The sequence below is a fragment of the Xyrauchen texanus genome, chromosome 21 (assembly GCF_025860055.1).
Source record: "Xyrauchen texanus isolate HMW12.3.18 chromosome 21, RBS_HiC_50CHRs, whole genome shotgun sequence".
In the NCBI taxonomy this organism is placed as follows: Eukaryota; Metazoa; Chordata; class Actinopteri; order Cypriniformes; family Catostomidae; genus Xyrauchen; species Xyrauchen texanus.
Window position 1 is genome coordinate 21,659,921 of NC_068296.1, and position 15,068 is coordinate 21,674,988.

The 15,068-nt window shown below is 38.3% G+C and overlaps 1 protein-coding gene across 1 annotated transcript in view; it reads right to left on the minus strand.

Annotated features, from left to right (window-relative positions):
* The window catches only part of hydin (HYDIN axonemal central pair apparatus protein), a 104,685-nt gene that overhangs the window by 83,928 nt on the left and 5,689 nt on the right, over positions 1–15,068 (minus strand). The window contains 8 exon segments of the mRNA XM_052152212.1: positions 3,600–3,715; positions 3,824–3,917; positions 4,619–4,807; positions 6,381–6,491; positions 8,744–8,891; positions 8,893–8,916; positions 9,619–9,698; positions 9,700–9,821. Of these exon segments, the coding sequence (XP_052008172.1) occupies positions 3,600–3,715; positions 3,824–3,917; positions 4,619–4,807; positions 6,381–6,491; positions 8,744–8,891; positions 8,893–8,916; positions 9,619–9,698; positions 9,700–9,821 (884 nt within the window).

Below are 15,068 nucleotides of genomic sequence, written 5' to 3' on the forward strand. Positions count from 1 at the left end.
TATCATTGTTTAAATCACTGCTGTAACAGTAATATTATGAAGAGATTAAACAGCTGCGTGTCTATATATAGCACTCTACAAATCGCCACATATAGTATTCCAAACTGTTAAGATAGCAATATTCCTCTCCCAGCAGTGCATTTAGTAGTATAACACAGCACATATGGGATCACAGACAACTGTCACAGAGAAATGTAACTGCTTGAGAAAAACAGCAAAGTACTCTCCAGGTGCTATTCTCTTAGAATAGTAACATGTCTGGGAGGCTGCTGGCCAGCTGTGCAATGCTTCTGGGAAAATCTGCCCATTCTACTTAATTGACTAACCAAAACCCCCTAATATGTGTTTTATGCTGAGGCCTCGTTAAAACATGGTGAGCCACAGTCATTTTACAGACTGGTAGAGGCACATTTGCACACTGACAGGAGACACCCACATCCACAGGAAGCACAAAGACAGCTGGACACATCCAAAAGATTAGCCCTCCAAAGTGCTGACAGCTCTCACTGATGGGAAAAGACCAGCGCATGACAGGTATGAAGGGTACATGGCAACCAGTGAAAAGAGTATGGGCAAGATAATCACTGCCACAGAGAGAGAGAGGAGCAAGAGCCACTATTCTCATTTAACTGTTTTTTTCTATTAATGGAATACAGCAACCCTTTATCATAACTCCAAGCTGTCTGAGGCTTACTAGGGTTTAAAGGTCTGCTGTGAACTGACGTTTCTGGCTGCAGTCAGTCATTGGAGCCTCAAAAAACAAAAGTGTTTCTCTCCTTAGAGAATGCTTATGTTTGTAGCATGGACAGACCAGAGGGATCGTTTCAACTGGCCACTTGTGCTTTTACATAGGGAAATCAATTCAAATCTCTTTGAGGTATTCAGTGAGATAGTATGTTTGACAGCACAGCTTACAGTAGAACCAGAAAAAGCAACCATACCTGAATATCAATCTCAGACAGAGCACAAACTGTGCCAGTGCTGGGTGATGAGCAGAGCCGGCCCAAGGCATAAGCGAACTAATCGGCTGCTTAGGGCCCCGGTGGCCACCAGGGGGCCCCCAAGAGCACATGATTTTTTTTTATTTTATTTTATTTATTTTTTTTGTGATTATACTGTCAATGGACAATGGTAGTTATACAAAAACACAATATTAAATGCAATATTAGGTTAACGGGCTGCAGGATGCAAGCACATTCAGACAGCAAAACAGCAATGTCACAAAAAAGGACATATCCTCTGGTGAAGAGAAAAGGAAAAAGAAGAAAACAGAGGAAGAGAAAAACAGCAAGATAAAGGTATGTTAAGTAGCTAGGCTAAGTTACGAGCTAACATTAGCTGGCAAGTTAGTTAACATAGCCTATGTAGCATATCTTCTTTTTTAGGAAAGTTTGATTAATCATCCGTAAATAGCCTCGACATCTTAATATATTATTAGTACAACATATTACTTAGCAAGTTTTAGATTAAAGTTTTTGTCTTCTGTGTAAAAATAACTTTACTGGGTATATGTTTTTGTAATAAAATAAGATTCTGTTCCATAAACTTTGTACTGATAACAACTTAACATTATTTACATTAGTCTACAATTTTGGGGTCTTTGCTATTATATTCCAATATCATTATGCCTCAATTAGCTAGTTATAGATTAAGAGTTGTTGTTTAGGTGTACAGATGTCTTGCTGCTGTGCATAATAATTTGTGTTGAGAAAATAACATATTTTGTCAAATATTCTGTCAAATATGTACTCTTATGAAACTTCCCTAGGAGAACTGTTGAAATATTTTGGACGTGGGGCACAACCAACGCCACCTGCCCCAAGTTCCAGTGCTACAGCTGATGATGATTTTTCAACAATCCCAGATCATTATATTTATATGGATAAACCATGCCTTCGTTTTTGACAGACAGTTGCATTACCTTCTAATATGACATCTAACATGGCTAGCTTTTATTAATATTTTCATCTTTCATCAGGTCCATCCTCTGCATGTGAGGAGCACTTCCCAGCACGTGCATCCACTGATGTGGTCATCTATCCAGTCTGACTCAGAAAGGACTGATCTGGTAAGCAGAGTGCCACTGCCTATAAAGGAAAACTTCACATTCCCTGAAAAACCTGATGGCCGAAGCTTCCACTACTAAGTTAATTAATGGGGAAAAAATGTAAGTGGAGCTGCTCACTTATTCAAAAAGAAATGATACTGTCTACAGCTTCTGCTGCAAATTGTTCTCTAGGAAGTCCACAAAACTGGTAACAGAGGGTCAACAGGATTGGGTAAATATAGGTGCCAGGCAGACATTGGTATGTTGTAAGCAACACAGCTACAACTAATACAATTGATAAGGGGTGTGTTAGATTTATAGTGTGCGAATAATCAAGCATTGACAATATTGGCGGCACCGAGGGGCCCCCAAATCAAATTCTGCTTAGGGCCCCATAAAGGCTTGGGCCGGCCCTGGTGATGAGATAAACTCTTTAGGTCTCCTTTCTGTTTGTCTCTCAATCCCCATATAGTGGAGCGGCTAAGTGATATAATCGTTCAGTTTATGATACAAGCGTGAAAATTGGCATGAGCAGTCTCCATGGGTCACTTGACAAGAAAATTGTCCGAGCCACTTGAAATTTCAAGATGGCGGCCATTTTTCAAGATGGCCTACACCTTAGTGGAGCAGTTAAGTGATATAGTGGTTTATTTGGTGATACAAGCATGAAAATTGGCATGAGCAGTCTCTGATGGTCACTAGACAATAAGCCACCCACAGCCACTTGAAATTTCAAGATGGCGGCCTTTTTTTCAAGATTACCACCACCTAAATGGAGCAGTTAAGCGATATAATTGTTTAGTTAGTGAAATAAGCATGCAAATTGGTATGAGCAGTCTCTAAGGGTTGCTTGACAAGAAAACACTCTCAGCCACTTGAAATTTCTATTTTCAAGATGGCCGACCCCTGGATCCTCAAAAGATCAATTTTCCGACAGAAATGTATTGTTTTTTTTTCATTAAGGACGATTTGGTGTCATTTTATTTTATATGTTTTAGATTATTCTAAAGAACAACTTTTAACGCATACAGTTGTGTTGATTTGTTGATTATAGATAGATTAGACAAGAGTGAATATCTGCACTACCAGGGCACACTGGTGATATATCACTGCTGTTAAACTCAGAGTGGGGTTCAATGTCAGCTAATTGTAAAGTTAGTATCCCAAATGCTGTCTAATCTACCCCAAAACAGTTAGATAGCTGCACCTGAATTGACAGGTTGTGCCAGCGTGGGAGAGCCGAGCCAAGGTTAATGGGGTTTTAGTTAACCGGATGGTGTACAGATCGCACGGGATATAAATGGCATTGGATGAACGATCGGACTAAGTGGACTAACGATCGGACTATATCACTTAACTGCTCCACTAAGGTGTCGGCCATCTTGAAAAATGGCCGCCATCTTGAAATTTCAAGTGGCTCGGACAAGTTTCTTGGAAGTGACCCATGGAGACTGCTCATGCCAATTTTCACGCTTGTATCATAAACTGAACGATTCTGCCAAACATAAGCACTTAGCCGCTCCACTAATACACTTCTGTTCAGTTTAGAGACCTTATCCATTCTGGTAATACTTTCCAGTCCAGTACCATCTCTGCGGATCTGGAGTCCAAATCTCATAGACACCATTTATGTGTTGGTAAAGCAACATGTCAGCATTTGTGTCAACCCTTGGGTCAGTGCGAGAACATTACTGAATATACAACTAATATGCAAAACAAGCATTAATCAATAACATTGATCCTGATTGATGAAGCGGAGAATGTAAGTTCATTTACCAAAGGACATCTCCCCAAAGTTGAGTTCTGGGACACTGAGGTGGAATGTAGAGCCAATTAAATACCCACTGCAAGAGATGAAGGGATGCAGAAACTTTCAAAAAGCTCCTTGCCAAGAATTTGTTAAGGTCAATGGAAATGTGCCATGAAAAGTAATTATTCAAAACTAATGGGCTGCTGATGTGAAGACCAGATGAATGAGCAATGAGAAGCATTGTTTTTAGATGACAATGCAGAGTAGTAGTTTTGAAAATTCTACATACAGCACTTTCAATAGTAATCCATTTGAATCAAGGGGAAGTGGTTTATGCTAGTCAGGGATTTCGGTAGAGCTCTGCTTCTCTCATTTAATTAAGGTTCAGCCTTTACAGATTCATTTAATCAGCCATAAGCTAATAATTAAAATAATGAAGAATGTATGTTTTTGGTAATGACCATGAGAAGGGGTTTAATTAAGTACTAGGTTACATCAAGGGTAAAATAAAGGCTATTGAGTGCTTTAGGTATGGAAAGTAATTAAAATGCACTTAACATGTTTTCAAATATTTGCATTATGTTGTGTAAAACATAGCTAAATCTAAAACAGCCTTCTTGCAAGCAATTTCGATTCATGTTTAAAATGCTATATTAAATTATTTTCCAAAGCAACATAAATGGCATTTCATACAGAGAATGACCACCAAACAGATGTTGCACAGTCAAATACTGTAAAAAACTTAGTGGGTCAGGCCATTTTCATATTTAGTGGGTTAATCTGTGAGGTTTACCTGAACTTGAAAAAGACTGTGCTTCCACCACATGGAAGTGTAACTCCTCAGAGAAGATGCCTATTTTGTTAGAGGAGAAGTGAACATCCAGTGTTTGGTAGCCTTCAGTTAGGATAATGCCCTCCAAGGGGTTGATGAAAAAGCAAAGATCCAGGATTGTACTGTGCTGCACTAGTTTAAATGCACCCTTTATCAATCCCTTGTTGATCAGAAACAGACAAAATGGAGAGAAAACAGACACCAAATCCAAATATACAGTAATTATAATTTTATCACATTAAGGATAAATAATTTTGGGCTCCATTGAGCACCATGGATACATGCATGAATGCACACAATAGTAAAAATGAGAGCTACAATCAATTATCACAATAAAATAACAATATTAAAACTATTAAATGTTAAATATAATATATAGTAAATAAACTAAATGTTCTTGTGTTGCTGTGGTTTATTTTAACTAAGTAAACTGAAAAAAGTTTCCCATTCCATGATGTTATTCCATACTTAACTAGACTTTCAAAGATGGACTAACAAAATAAAAACATAATTTTCTGGTTTGACCCATTGAGTCTGAGAATAAAGTGCATCCTCTGCAGCAGCCTTGTACACAAGCTTTCAACAACCCATACAGAAAAGGAACACAAAAGAAAGAGGATACTACACAATATATATGGGCTCAAATTTTCATGTCTACGTCCAATTGTTTTGTTCTTTCACCAGAAGGATCAGTTTACATTGTTTAATCATATACTTGGCGACTCGCTCAAAGGGAGGCCTCAGGCCCAAATCAGATTCAAACAATCTAAACCTTCCAGGACAATTATATTAATAGGATGACGCAAAAGCTCAAATAACAAAAGGAATTGGAAAGGCACACCGTTTGCATAATTCAACACAGAATGTATTTGAACTGAGCCAAACAGTGCTCTATTTCAAGATTCTGTAATAATCAGGGGCTTTTCATAATTCAATTAAAAATGCTGTTGAGTTGAGTCCACTTGGCAGATTGTCAGCAACATGCTGATTAAATCTGATGTGAGTTCCTGCATGCTATGGTTTTACAGCAAATCAATCCTTTAAATAGTTCTTCTGTAACATCAATATTTCCTCTCCCACCACTACATTATGCTTTAGTCTGTGTAATGATTCGGAGGAGATAATGCTTAGAGGCCTTGTCTTTTAGACTTTGCTAAAGGTTAACAATGGGTCAATCACACAACAAACCTGCATTCAGTTGCAGAAATTCCAAAACCAAATAGGTTTTGCATCATTATGGATCCATTACTGAAAATAGTACTGAAAATCTGCCAACATCTTTAGTGAGTTATGCAGATGCTGAATTGTGAATATCTGGCTATTAGGTTAAATAATGATTATTAAATAAAGGAATTTAATTTGATGCAATGTCATTAAAGCTCAACCTGTTTTGCTTGTATCTTTAAAAATATAGTTAACCCAAAAAGGACAATTATGTCATTATATAGCCACCCTCATGTTGTTCCAGCCCCTATAACCTTCTCTCCTGAATGGAGCACAAAATAAGATTTAAGGCAGAATGTACAGTCTCAGTCACCTTTCACTTTCATTGTATGGAAAAAGATGCAATGACAGAGAAAGTTTACTGTGGCTAACATTCTGTCTAACATCCCTTTTTTGTTCTATGAAAGAAAGCTAGTCATACAGGTTTTGAACAACATGAGGGTGAGTAAATGATAACAACATTTTCATTTTGGGGTAAACTATCCCTTTAAGAATGATGATTCAGAAAAATATATCTACAGTTGAACCTTATAGCTCTGTTTGGAGCCAATGACAATGTTTCCCATGTCAAGCGAGTCAAACCTGAACTGCAGTTTGGGGCCTCTACCCTCTCCCAGTATGTAGAGTGGCAACTGAGATTAACGACTTATGTAGGTACAGAGCATTCAAATGAGAAAACAAAAAAGAATTAACCATGCTCTGCAACTGAATGGGAAGGTTAGCACAAGGAAACCAGCTGTGAAGTGCACTGTCAACAATATCAACATTGTCTAACTTTATAGGTCACTAAGAATCCAAAAAAACAGCCAACCTCAAACATGAAAATAAATAAATAAAATGCAAACCTGATGTCCAACTCTGCAAATGGGCATAAGCGTCACATGCAAATTATAATGCATTTTATGCATTGTAACAAAAGTCGTTATGACAAAATGCCAACATAACCCTGAACCTTAAGAACTGGATAATAAATAATGACAACATTCATATTAATTAATTGTAAAAACAAGAATTTTTGACAGGAGTGATGTGTGAAATTAACCAGAATTAGTTTGCATACACACACGCACACTACTCCCTAAGGCAGTGACACATACAAAGTGCTGTTAGTCTAACGATCTGAGCTGATAACGCAAACTACACAGGTATGATCCCAAGTGGTCCAACCATAAACTGGGGAGTTGCTGAGATCTTCTGTCACCATTGCACTCTTGATCACCATTGCACTCTTGAGCTTGGGCACTTATATTTAGACCAGGTTGGACCAGGGAGGGGTAGCCTTGAAATTACACAGGATAAAAATCAGTCACCAGGCAGTGCATGGAATATTCACGTTCAGGTTACAGAGAGCATGTTGAATCTCTATTGCATCTAAACCGATGCTCACATAATTTTTTTTTTTTTTTGCTTTCTCTTTATCTTTTCCTCCCTAAACCTGGGTAAACTGAGTTTGACAGAGTTGTATCAGCAGAAAGCAACCTATGCTTACCCTTTCTTAAAGGGCTAGTTTGCCCAAAAAAATAATTTTGTCATAATTTATTCACCACATGTTATTCCAAACCCAAATGATCCATAAAAGATCAAATAAGAGTGAATGGTGACTAAAGCTGACAGTCTCTAACATTCTGCCTTCTGTATTACAAGAATGATGGAACATCATGAGTGTGAGAAAATAATGACAGAATTGTCATTTTTGGGTGAAATATCCGTTTTGGTGTGTGGGTATGCCAGGCAAATGAGAAATGTCTGTGAGAGCCTAAAAATGCATAAATAAGGGTAGTATGGATGGAGGTGAAATCAGATTAAACTAAAATCAAAACAATATAGCTGTGAGAACACAATGGGATACCTTGTCATTTGTATCTCTCCTTATAGCTGCACGTACCACTATCCAATTCATGATATGTACATGTTAAATAACGTGAAGGAAATTGCCAGCACATGGGATCACAATGGGCTGTATGTGCCTTTAAGAGGCAGTAAGCCACAGTGAGGTGGCAAAATTAACTGTATACACTGTTGGATGTGTCATTTGAAGGTTAAGTGACTGGCCAGGTGGAACAAAACAAAGTGCTGAACTGGAATTCTCTGAATAACTATAGAGGCAGATCTGACATAATCAACTGGCAAGGTTGCACACCTTCTGCAACTGCTGAAGACACAATGCAAATGCTAACAGAGACACAAAATGCTGCTGATGTTCTAGTCAGTAGATGCAAACTGACGCAGAATTCAATACAAAGCATAATATGCTTATAATGTCTATCATCTAGAGAGTAAAATGATATCAAAATCAGCTGGATAGAACAGTAGAAGTCATGCACATTAATAAACTTTGATATAAATAAAAATGAGACAATTGCTTGTAATCGGAATTCATTATGCAAGTACAAAGAAAATTTTTTGCTAAATCGCTGCTAAATTTTGGTTGGATTTTTAATGAATAACATTGTAACAAAGTGGAAGATTTTCATACTTTAACCTCTAATTTCTTAAGAAATATAAAGTTTCAAAACAACACAAGAATGCTGGAGGAATATCAATCCAGTCCTACCTTAAAAGCACTGTAATAAACCTGTCCATTCATAATTATTAATTAATTAAACTACTATTCAGTCACGAACATCATCTTCAACGCTCACTAAACAAAAAAAAAAACAAAAAAAAAAAAAGCCTCTTGTCTAATTAGACACTGTTCTGTATCTTTTAAAATGCATGGTTGAGTGAAGTGAAGTTTGGTTTCTACCATATGTTTAGGCATATGTTTATATGGTACAAGAATATCCTAAGTTTCAAATTTAATTGCTGCTTATGTAATATTGCATTGGGGTAAACAGATATCTAAAAGGGTGAAGCTTGTCATGTGTCTGGTGTCTGGTGAGCAGCACACCAGGGGCCTCACGATGATGCGTTTGTCTAAAACCAATAGCTGTTTCTGAGTGTGCATAAGTTGCTCCTGGGGTGTATGGGAAAACCATAAGAGACAAGCTAGCAGAGAGGGATCATTGCATTCTGTCAGAAACTGCTCCATCTCATCATTCTTGATGCAACCCTGATAAAAGTCTACACAGGAGGAAAGAGAAAGACAGTGATAAAGAGACAGAGACAGAAGGCAGACATTAAACAAGAATACATGCTAACAAATTTGTTAAAAAATATATACACTACTTAAGCTCCATTAAAAAATTTTTTTAACAAACACAAATGTAAATAAAGTTATGGACTTACAATGTATAATTAATTGTTTTATGTGGTAATCAACTGCATGCCTCCTATCCTGCCGATTTAATATTCTGGTGAGCCACTAACCCACTTGAAGGTAGAAAAACCCCTCAAGATTTCACCTTTTCAAATGTATATTTGAAATTGCAACCATTTTATTATGGGTTCATGCCACTGGATCATTCGCGGAGGCCAAACTGCACATGTAGGAAGGCCGGATAAAACAGCATTTCAGTAATCCTGTCTAGATATGACAAGTGACTGAACAAGGAGTTTTGTGACATGTTCATGTGTGGAATATTACAGAAAGAAATAATTAAGCAAATGTTACACATGTTATTTGCATCTTGTGGCTATACTTTAGAAACAGTGAGTATTTTAGCCTTTACGGATTGGCCCCATTCACTTTCATTGATTGTTGCTTTTTTCACTGGAAATGGAGGAACAAGTTAAACTTTTGTATTTATCAACATAATGCCACAAATGCTGTCAATTGAGCTTAACTTGTATTGAACCTGGAATATTCCTTAAAGTAGATCAAACCTTAATTTCTCCTGTTCCTCTTCATCATTAGTGGCAAATTTATTCCACTGGTAATGCACAATGGAATCCCTCCTGTTCATTTAGTGTTACTTTCTGGTAATTAGCCAAGGAGATGTAGATTTTAACCACCATTGTAAAGTTCTTGTCCAATCCTATGTTTATATCAGTGGAATCTCCAAACAGGCTGATGTGGATGTATTCTCCTAAAACAAATCATGAATTGGACATAAGGTTTACAGATTTATACACGTGGCTTGTATATGAAGACAGAATACTCTCAACACACAATGGCCTTGTCCCAAATAGCACCTTCAGTTGTCGGGGTCCTCCTCTATAATTTCCACCACATGGGTTGTTGGGAAATAGCCTGCTGTTGAGTCTGCACCAGTGGGGGCAAAAAGGGCTATCGAGTGCACATAGGGACACCCTTTTGAATAATTAAATAACAAATGGGACACCCTACAGTCTTGTGGACTTTTAGGACACACATGAGAAAAGACCACTAGACCACAGGTCAAGTGTGGCATTTGGGACAGGGCCATAATCTGAGATACTGATACAACATCTACATAGGTGGGTCAGTCTCAAGATTTTGCCTTTGATATTTCTCTTTTACAATATGCTTCGTACTAACCCTGTTAAATTGAAAATGTTTCAGAGATAAACTTTATGGGATTTAAAGGGAGTGAAAAATAGCTAACTTGCCTTAACTAGCAAATATCACAATTTATGTAGATTTATTTTTATTAAATTTAACCTATTAAAATATAATGGTGACCTGAGTAGAGAGAAGGCAAATATTGGTAAAGAGTTCATAGTGGGAAAAGTCACCATCAACTCCCAAGCAAGAATGATAGATTATTGGCAATAATTGGAGCTGTGTGATCTTAATGTCACCATGGTGGTGGTGCTATATGTAAACAAAGAGAGGTGCCTGTTTTTTTTTTTTTTGTTACCATGGTGGTGCTGTTGAGCTGCAATGACTGTGAACCTGAAAGTCCATCAGGACAACAGAGTTCCCCAGTAAAAACACACTCACATGATCTCAACTAGACCAATAGGCAGCAAACCAAAAAAAAACCAAAGCAACATTCAAAACAAGAGCCCAAATTAGCAGGGCAGGAGGCCTATGTGCATTTTACCTGCTTTTAGATTTGTTTTGCTAGTTTGGCTACATTCAAAACAGGAGCTTCATGCTTTGTGAACTATCATGACCCAGCTCTGTCCATAATGTCAGAGCACAACTCACGCACCCAAGCACAGACACAAATTGGAAATAAGTATTTAAATGAAACATTAAACAGCAACCGCTTTAACTTTAAAATGTATATCACACAATCACATTGATCACGAGCAATAAAATATGCATCTGGCAATCAAAATGATTTAATTGACTGACAACCACAGAGAGCTGAGGGGATACGTGCAAAGCGTAGGGTGTAAATATATGAGGCAATTCATCAAGACCAAGTAAACATGTCTACAGCAAAATCATTAGAGATAAACGCTAAGTAGATGGATCCTATTACAAATTTCAACTGTTACATTTATTAGCTCTTAAAATGCCAATGCCATGATTGGACACATTGCATATATGTACTTATATTGTACACATACAGTATATATGTTTTTGAGTATGTGTGCAATGTTTGCATCTCTTGCTCACATTCTAGAGAGAATACTTTTATTTTTCTCAGCTTACGGTTTTCTCTGATGGCTCTATTCAACAGGGGCCTTGGGCCGTGGACACAAACAGAGAGGTCCCTAGAGGCCTTTCAGATTGTTAGGACATCACCCAACAGACATTACCTCATCCCATCGAGACCTGCATGGTTTTAGTTGTGTTACAGGTATTAACCTCTCATCTTTTTGTTAATGTTATTTGAAAACTGATGTCATATCAAGTACACTGTGCTTAAAAGGCTGCCATGGGCATCATACACCTTTTTTTTGTTTATGAGGGGGCACCAATGGCAAGTCCTTGCTCACTTGCTGCACTTAGCAAGAGAAAACACACAAAACTTCTTTTTAAGGACATGTTCTGTATGTAATTATAAGATGTGATAGTCTGGAGATAAAGTCTCAGTTAAAGGGACAGTTCATCCAATTAATAATCCATTTAAATTCTGCCATCATTTATTCACTCTCATGTTGTTCGAAACCCATATGTCTTTCCCTTTTAAATGGAACACAAAAGGAGATGTTAAGCAGGATGTTAGCTTCGATCACCATTCGCTTTCACTACGTGTTTTCCATACAATGAAAGTAAATAACATTTATTTTGGGTTCCACAGAAGAAAGAATGTCATACAAGTTTGGAGCAACATGAGGTTGAGTAAATAATGACAGAATGTTTTGGTGAACTATCCCTTTGAGCATGTAATCGAGACCCGAGTTCAAATTCCGAAGTAGCATAATCAAATAAAGGGAACTTGCAAGTGAACTTAACAGTCAGTGATTATCATGAGATTTTGAAAAAAAAAAAACTAAAAAAACTTGCTTTGTTTTCCCTAGGAAAAAGTAATACAAGTTTTGAGTGACAAGAGGTTGGGTAGACAATGACTAAATATTTTTTAGTTTTCAGTTATGGACGTTGCAAATCGATTGGACTAACCATATGTACGGGTGTTTTGTCCCCACAATGTTTTAGAAAAATCAATTGTCTTTTACCTACAATTACCATGTAACTTAATTATCAAAAATACAAATAATTGCATAGTTGCAATTAGAGAGACATAGTGAGACAATTTGATCACTGGAGGTTATAAACACAAATATATCTGCAAGCAGCAAGACAGGGCCAAGATCATGGATGCATATAAGGACATATAATTAGACATAAATGATTATGATTTTAAGAAAAGCAGTATAACATTCCTAAGAAGAACTGTTTATATTACAATACAATTCATAATAAAGTTTGACCAATAGGTGACAAATTTCACAATATTTAAAATACTGATCGACAGTATGAACTGCCTTAGACTCCAAGGCTGAATAATAATAATAAGAATAAGAAGAAGAAGAACCAAGTTCAACTGGGAAGACATCAACTGGCTGGTGTTTTTACGGACATTTTCAATCTGTCCCTCTCCCTGTCTGTAGTCCCCACATGCTTCAAAACATCAACCATTATGCCTGTACCGAAGCAAGCCACAATCACTTGCTTAAATGACTGGCGTCCTGTTGCTCTGACCCCCATCATCAGCAAATGCTTCGAGAGGTTAATCAGAGATTACGTCTGCTCTGTTCTGCCCCCCTCTTTGGACCCATTGCAGTTTGCCTACCGCAACAACCGCTCCACTGATGATGCCATTGCATCTACAATACACACTGCTCTCTCCCATCTGGAAAAAAGGAACACATATGTGAGAATGCTGTTTGTAGACTACAGCTCAGCATTCAACACCATAGTGCCCTCCAAGCTTGATGTGAAACGCCGGGCTCTGGGCTTAAACAGCTCGCTGTGCAGCTGGATTCTGGATTTCCTGTCAGGCAGACGTCAGGTGGTTAGAATGGGCAGCAACACCTCCTCATCACTGACCCTCAACACTGGAGCCCCGCAGGGATGTGTTCTCAGCCCACTCCTGTATTCACTGTACACACATGACTGTGTGGCAACAAATAGCTCCAATGCCATCATAAAGTTTGCTGACGATACGACGGTGGTAGGTCTGATCACTGACAAAGATGAAAGAGCCTACAGAGAGGAGGTGCACACTCTGACACGCTGGTGTCAAGAGCACAACCTCTCCCTCAACGTCAGTAAAACCAAGGAGCTTGTTGTGGACTTCAGGAAGAAAGACGGAGAACACAGCCCCATCACCATCAATGGAGCACCGGTGGAGAGAGTCAGCAGCTTCAAGTTCCTCGGTGTCCATATTACTGAGGAACTCACATGGTCCGTCCACACTGAGGCCGTTGTGAAGAAGGCTCACCAGCGCCTCTTCTTCCTGAGACGGCTGAGGAAGTTTGGAATGAACCACCACATCTTCACACAGTTCTACACCAGCACTGTAGAGAGCATCCTGACTGGCTGCATCACCGCCTGGTACGGCAATAGCACCACGCACAACTGCAAAGCCCTGCAAAGGGTGGTGCGAACTGCCAGGAACATCATCGGAGGTGAGCTTCCCTCCCTCCAGGACATATACACTAGGCGGTGTGTGAAAAAAGCTCGCAGGATCATCAGAGACTCCAGCCACCCGAGTCATGGTCTGTTCTCACTGCTACCATCAGGCAGGCGGTATCGCAGCATCAGGACCCGCACCAGCCGACTACATGATAGCTTTTTCCCCCAAGCAATCAGACTGTTGAACACTTGATCTATCAGGATCAATAATTAGCACTGCACTTTATTAATCTTAAATCTCACACTGGACTGTCAACATATTCTCCTCAATATACTACTTCATATACATATATATATATTTCATATACTCCTTATTTATTGTATTGTATATTGTGTATTCTATATTGTGTGTATTGTATATAATTATCGTGTTGTGTAAGTATGTGTACATTTGATGTGTAAATTGTGTTGTGTAAGTATGTTGTTTATTGTAACTGGTATATGTCTCGTCACCGTCATGACTGCTATGTTGCTTGGAACTGCACACAAGAATTTCACCTACTGTTGCACTTGTGTGTATGGTAGTGTGACAATAAAGTGATTTGATTTGATTTGATTTGATTTGAAGAACACTAACAGGTCCAATAGGGGTTCTGCAGCTTAAGTGCTTGGCTCCTTAATACAAATGTGTAACTACAAACAGCAACTAAAACTGAGCTGAATGTATTTAAACATTCTCTTTGAGGTCAGAGCCAATTGTATTTAAAGTAAACCATGAAACATAAAAAAAACTTTTTCCTGTGTTGCACAGTAAAGAATAAGTGTGAGCAGAAGGAAACATGAGCCTAGGGCTTTTTTTCTCTGTAGTGGCTGCTCCAGTTATGCAAGAATCTCCCATATCAGCCAGAATAACTACTGTTTCAAAGTGCACATTTAAAAAAGCCATTTCAATTCCAGCACATCTGATGCACCTGGAGCAGAAGTATCAGCATTTATTTTGAAGCTACAAAAGCCTTAGGAGAGAAAATAAGCTGTTCAGGAAAGAAAGAGGCTCTATGGAATGAAAGTGTAAGAGAGAGAGAGAGAGAGAGAGAGAGAGAGAGAGAGAGAGAGAGAGAGAGAGAATAGTGGGACAGAGACAGAAAATAAAAATACTGAAGGCACACTGAAGATGATTCGAAGACAAGGCTGACAGCCTGATTAGGTTTCTTTCTTTTCTCCCCTCCAATGCCAATCTTCCCTCTTTCACCCTCTAACTCTCTCCACTGATTAATTCTGTGTAGATATCACTTTTTACAAATGAGCTGGAGACATTTAACCTCTGTCTCTATGCATGGAGCTTTAAGAGGAATAAAAGAGAAAAGGAAATTGTTTCTTT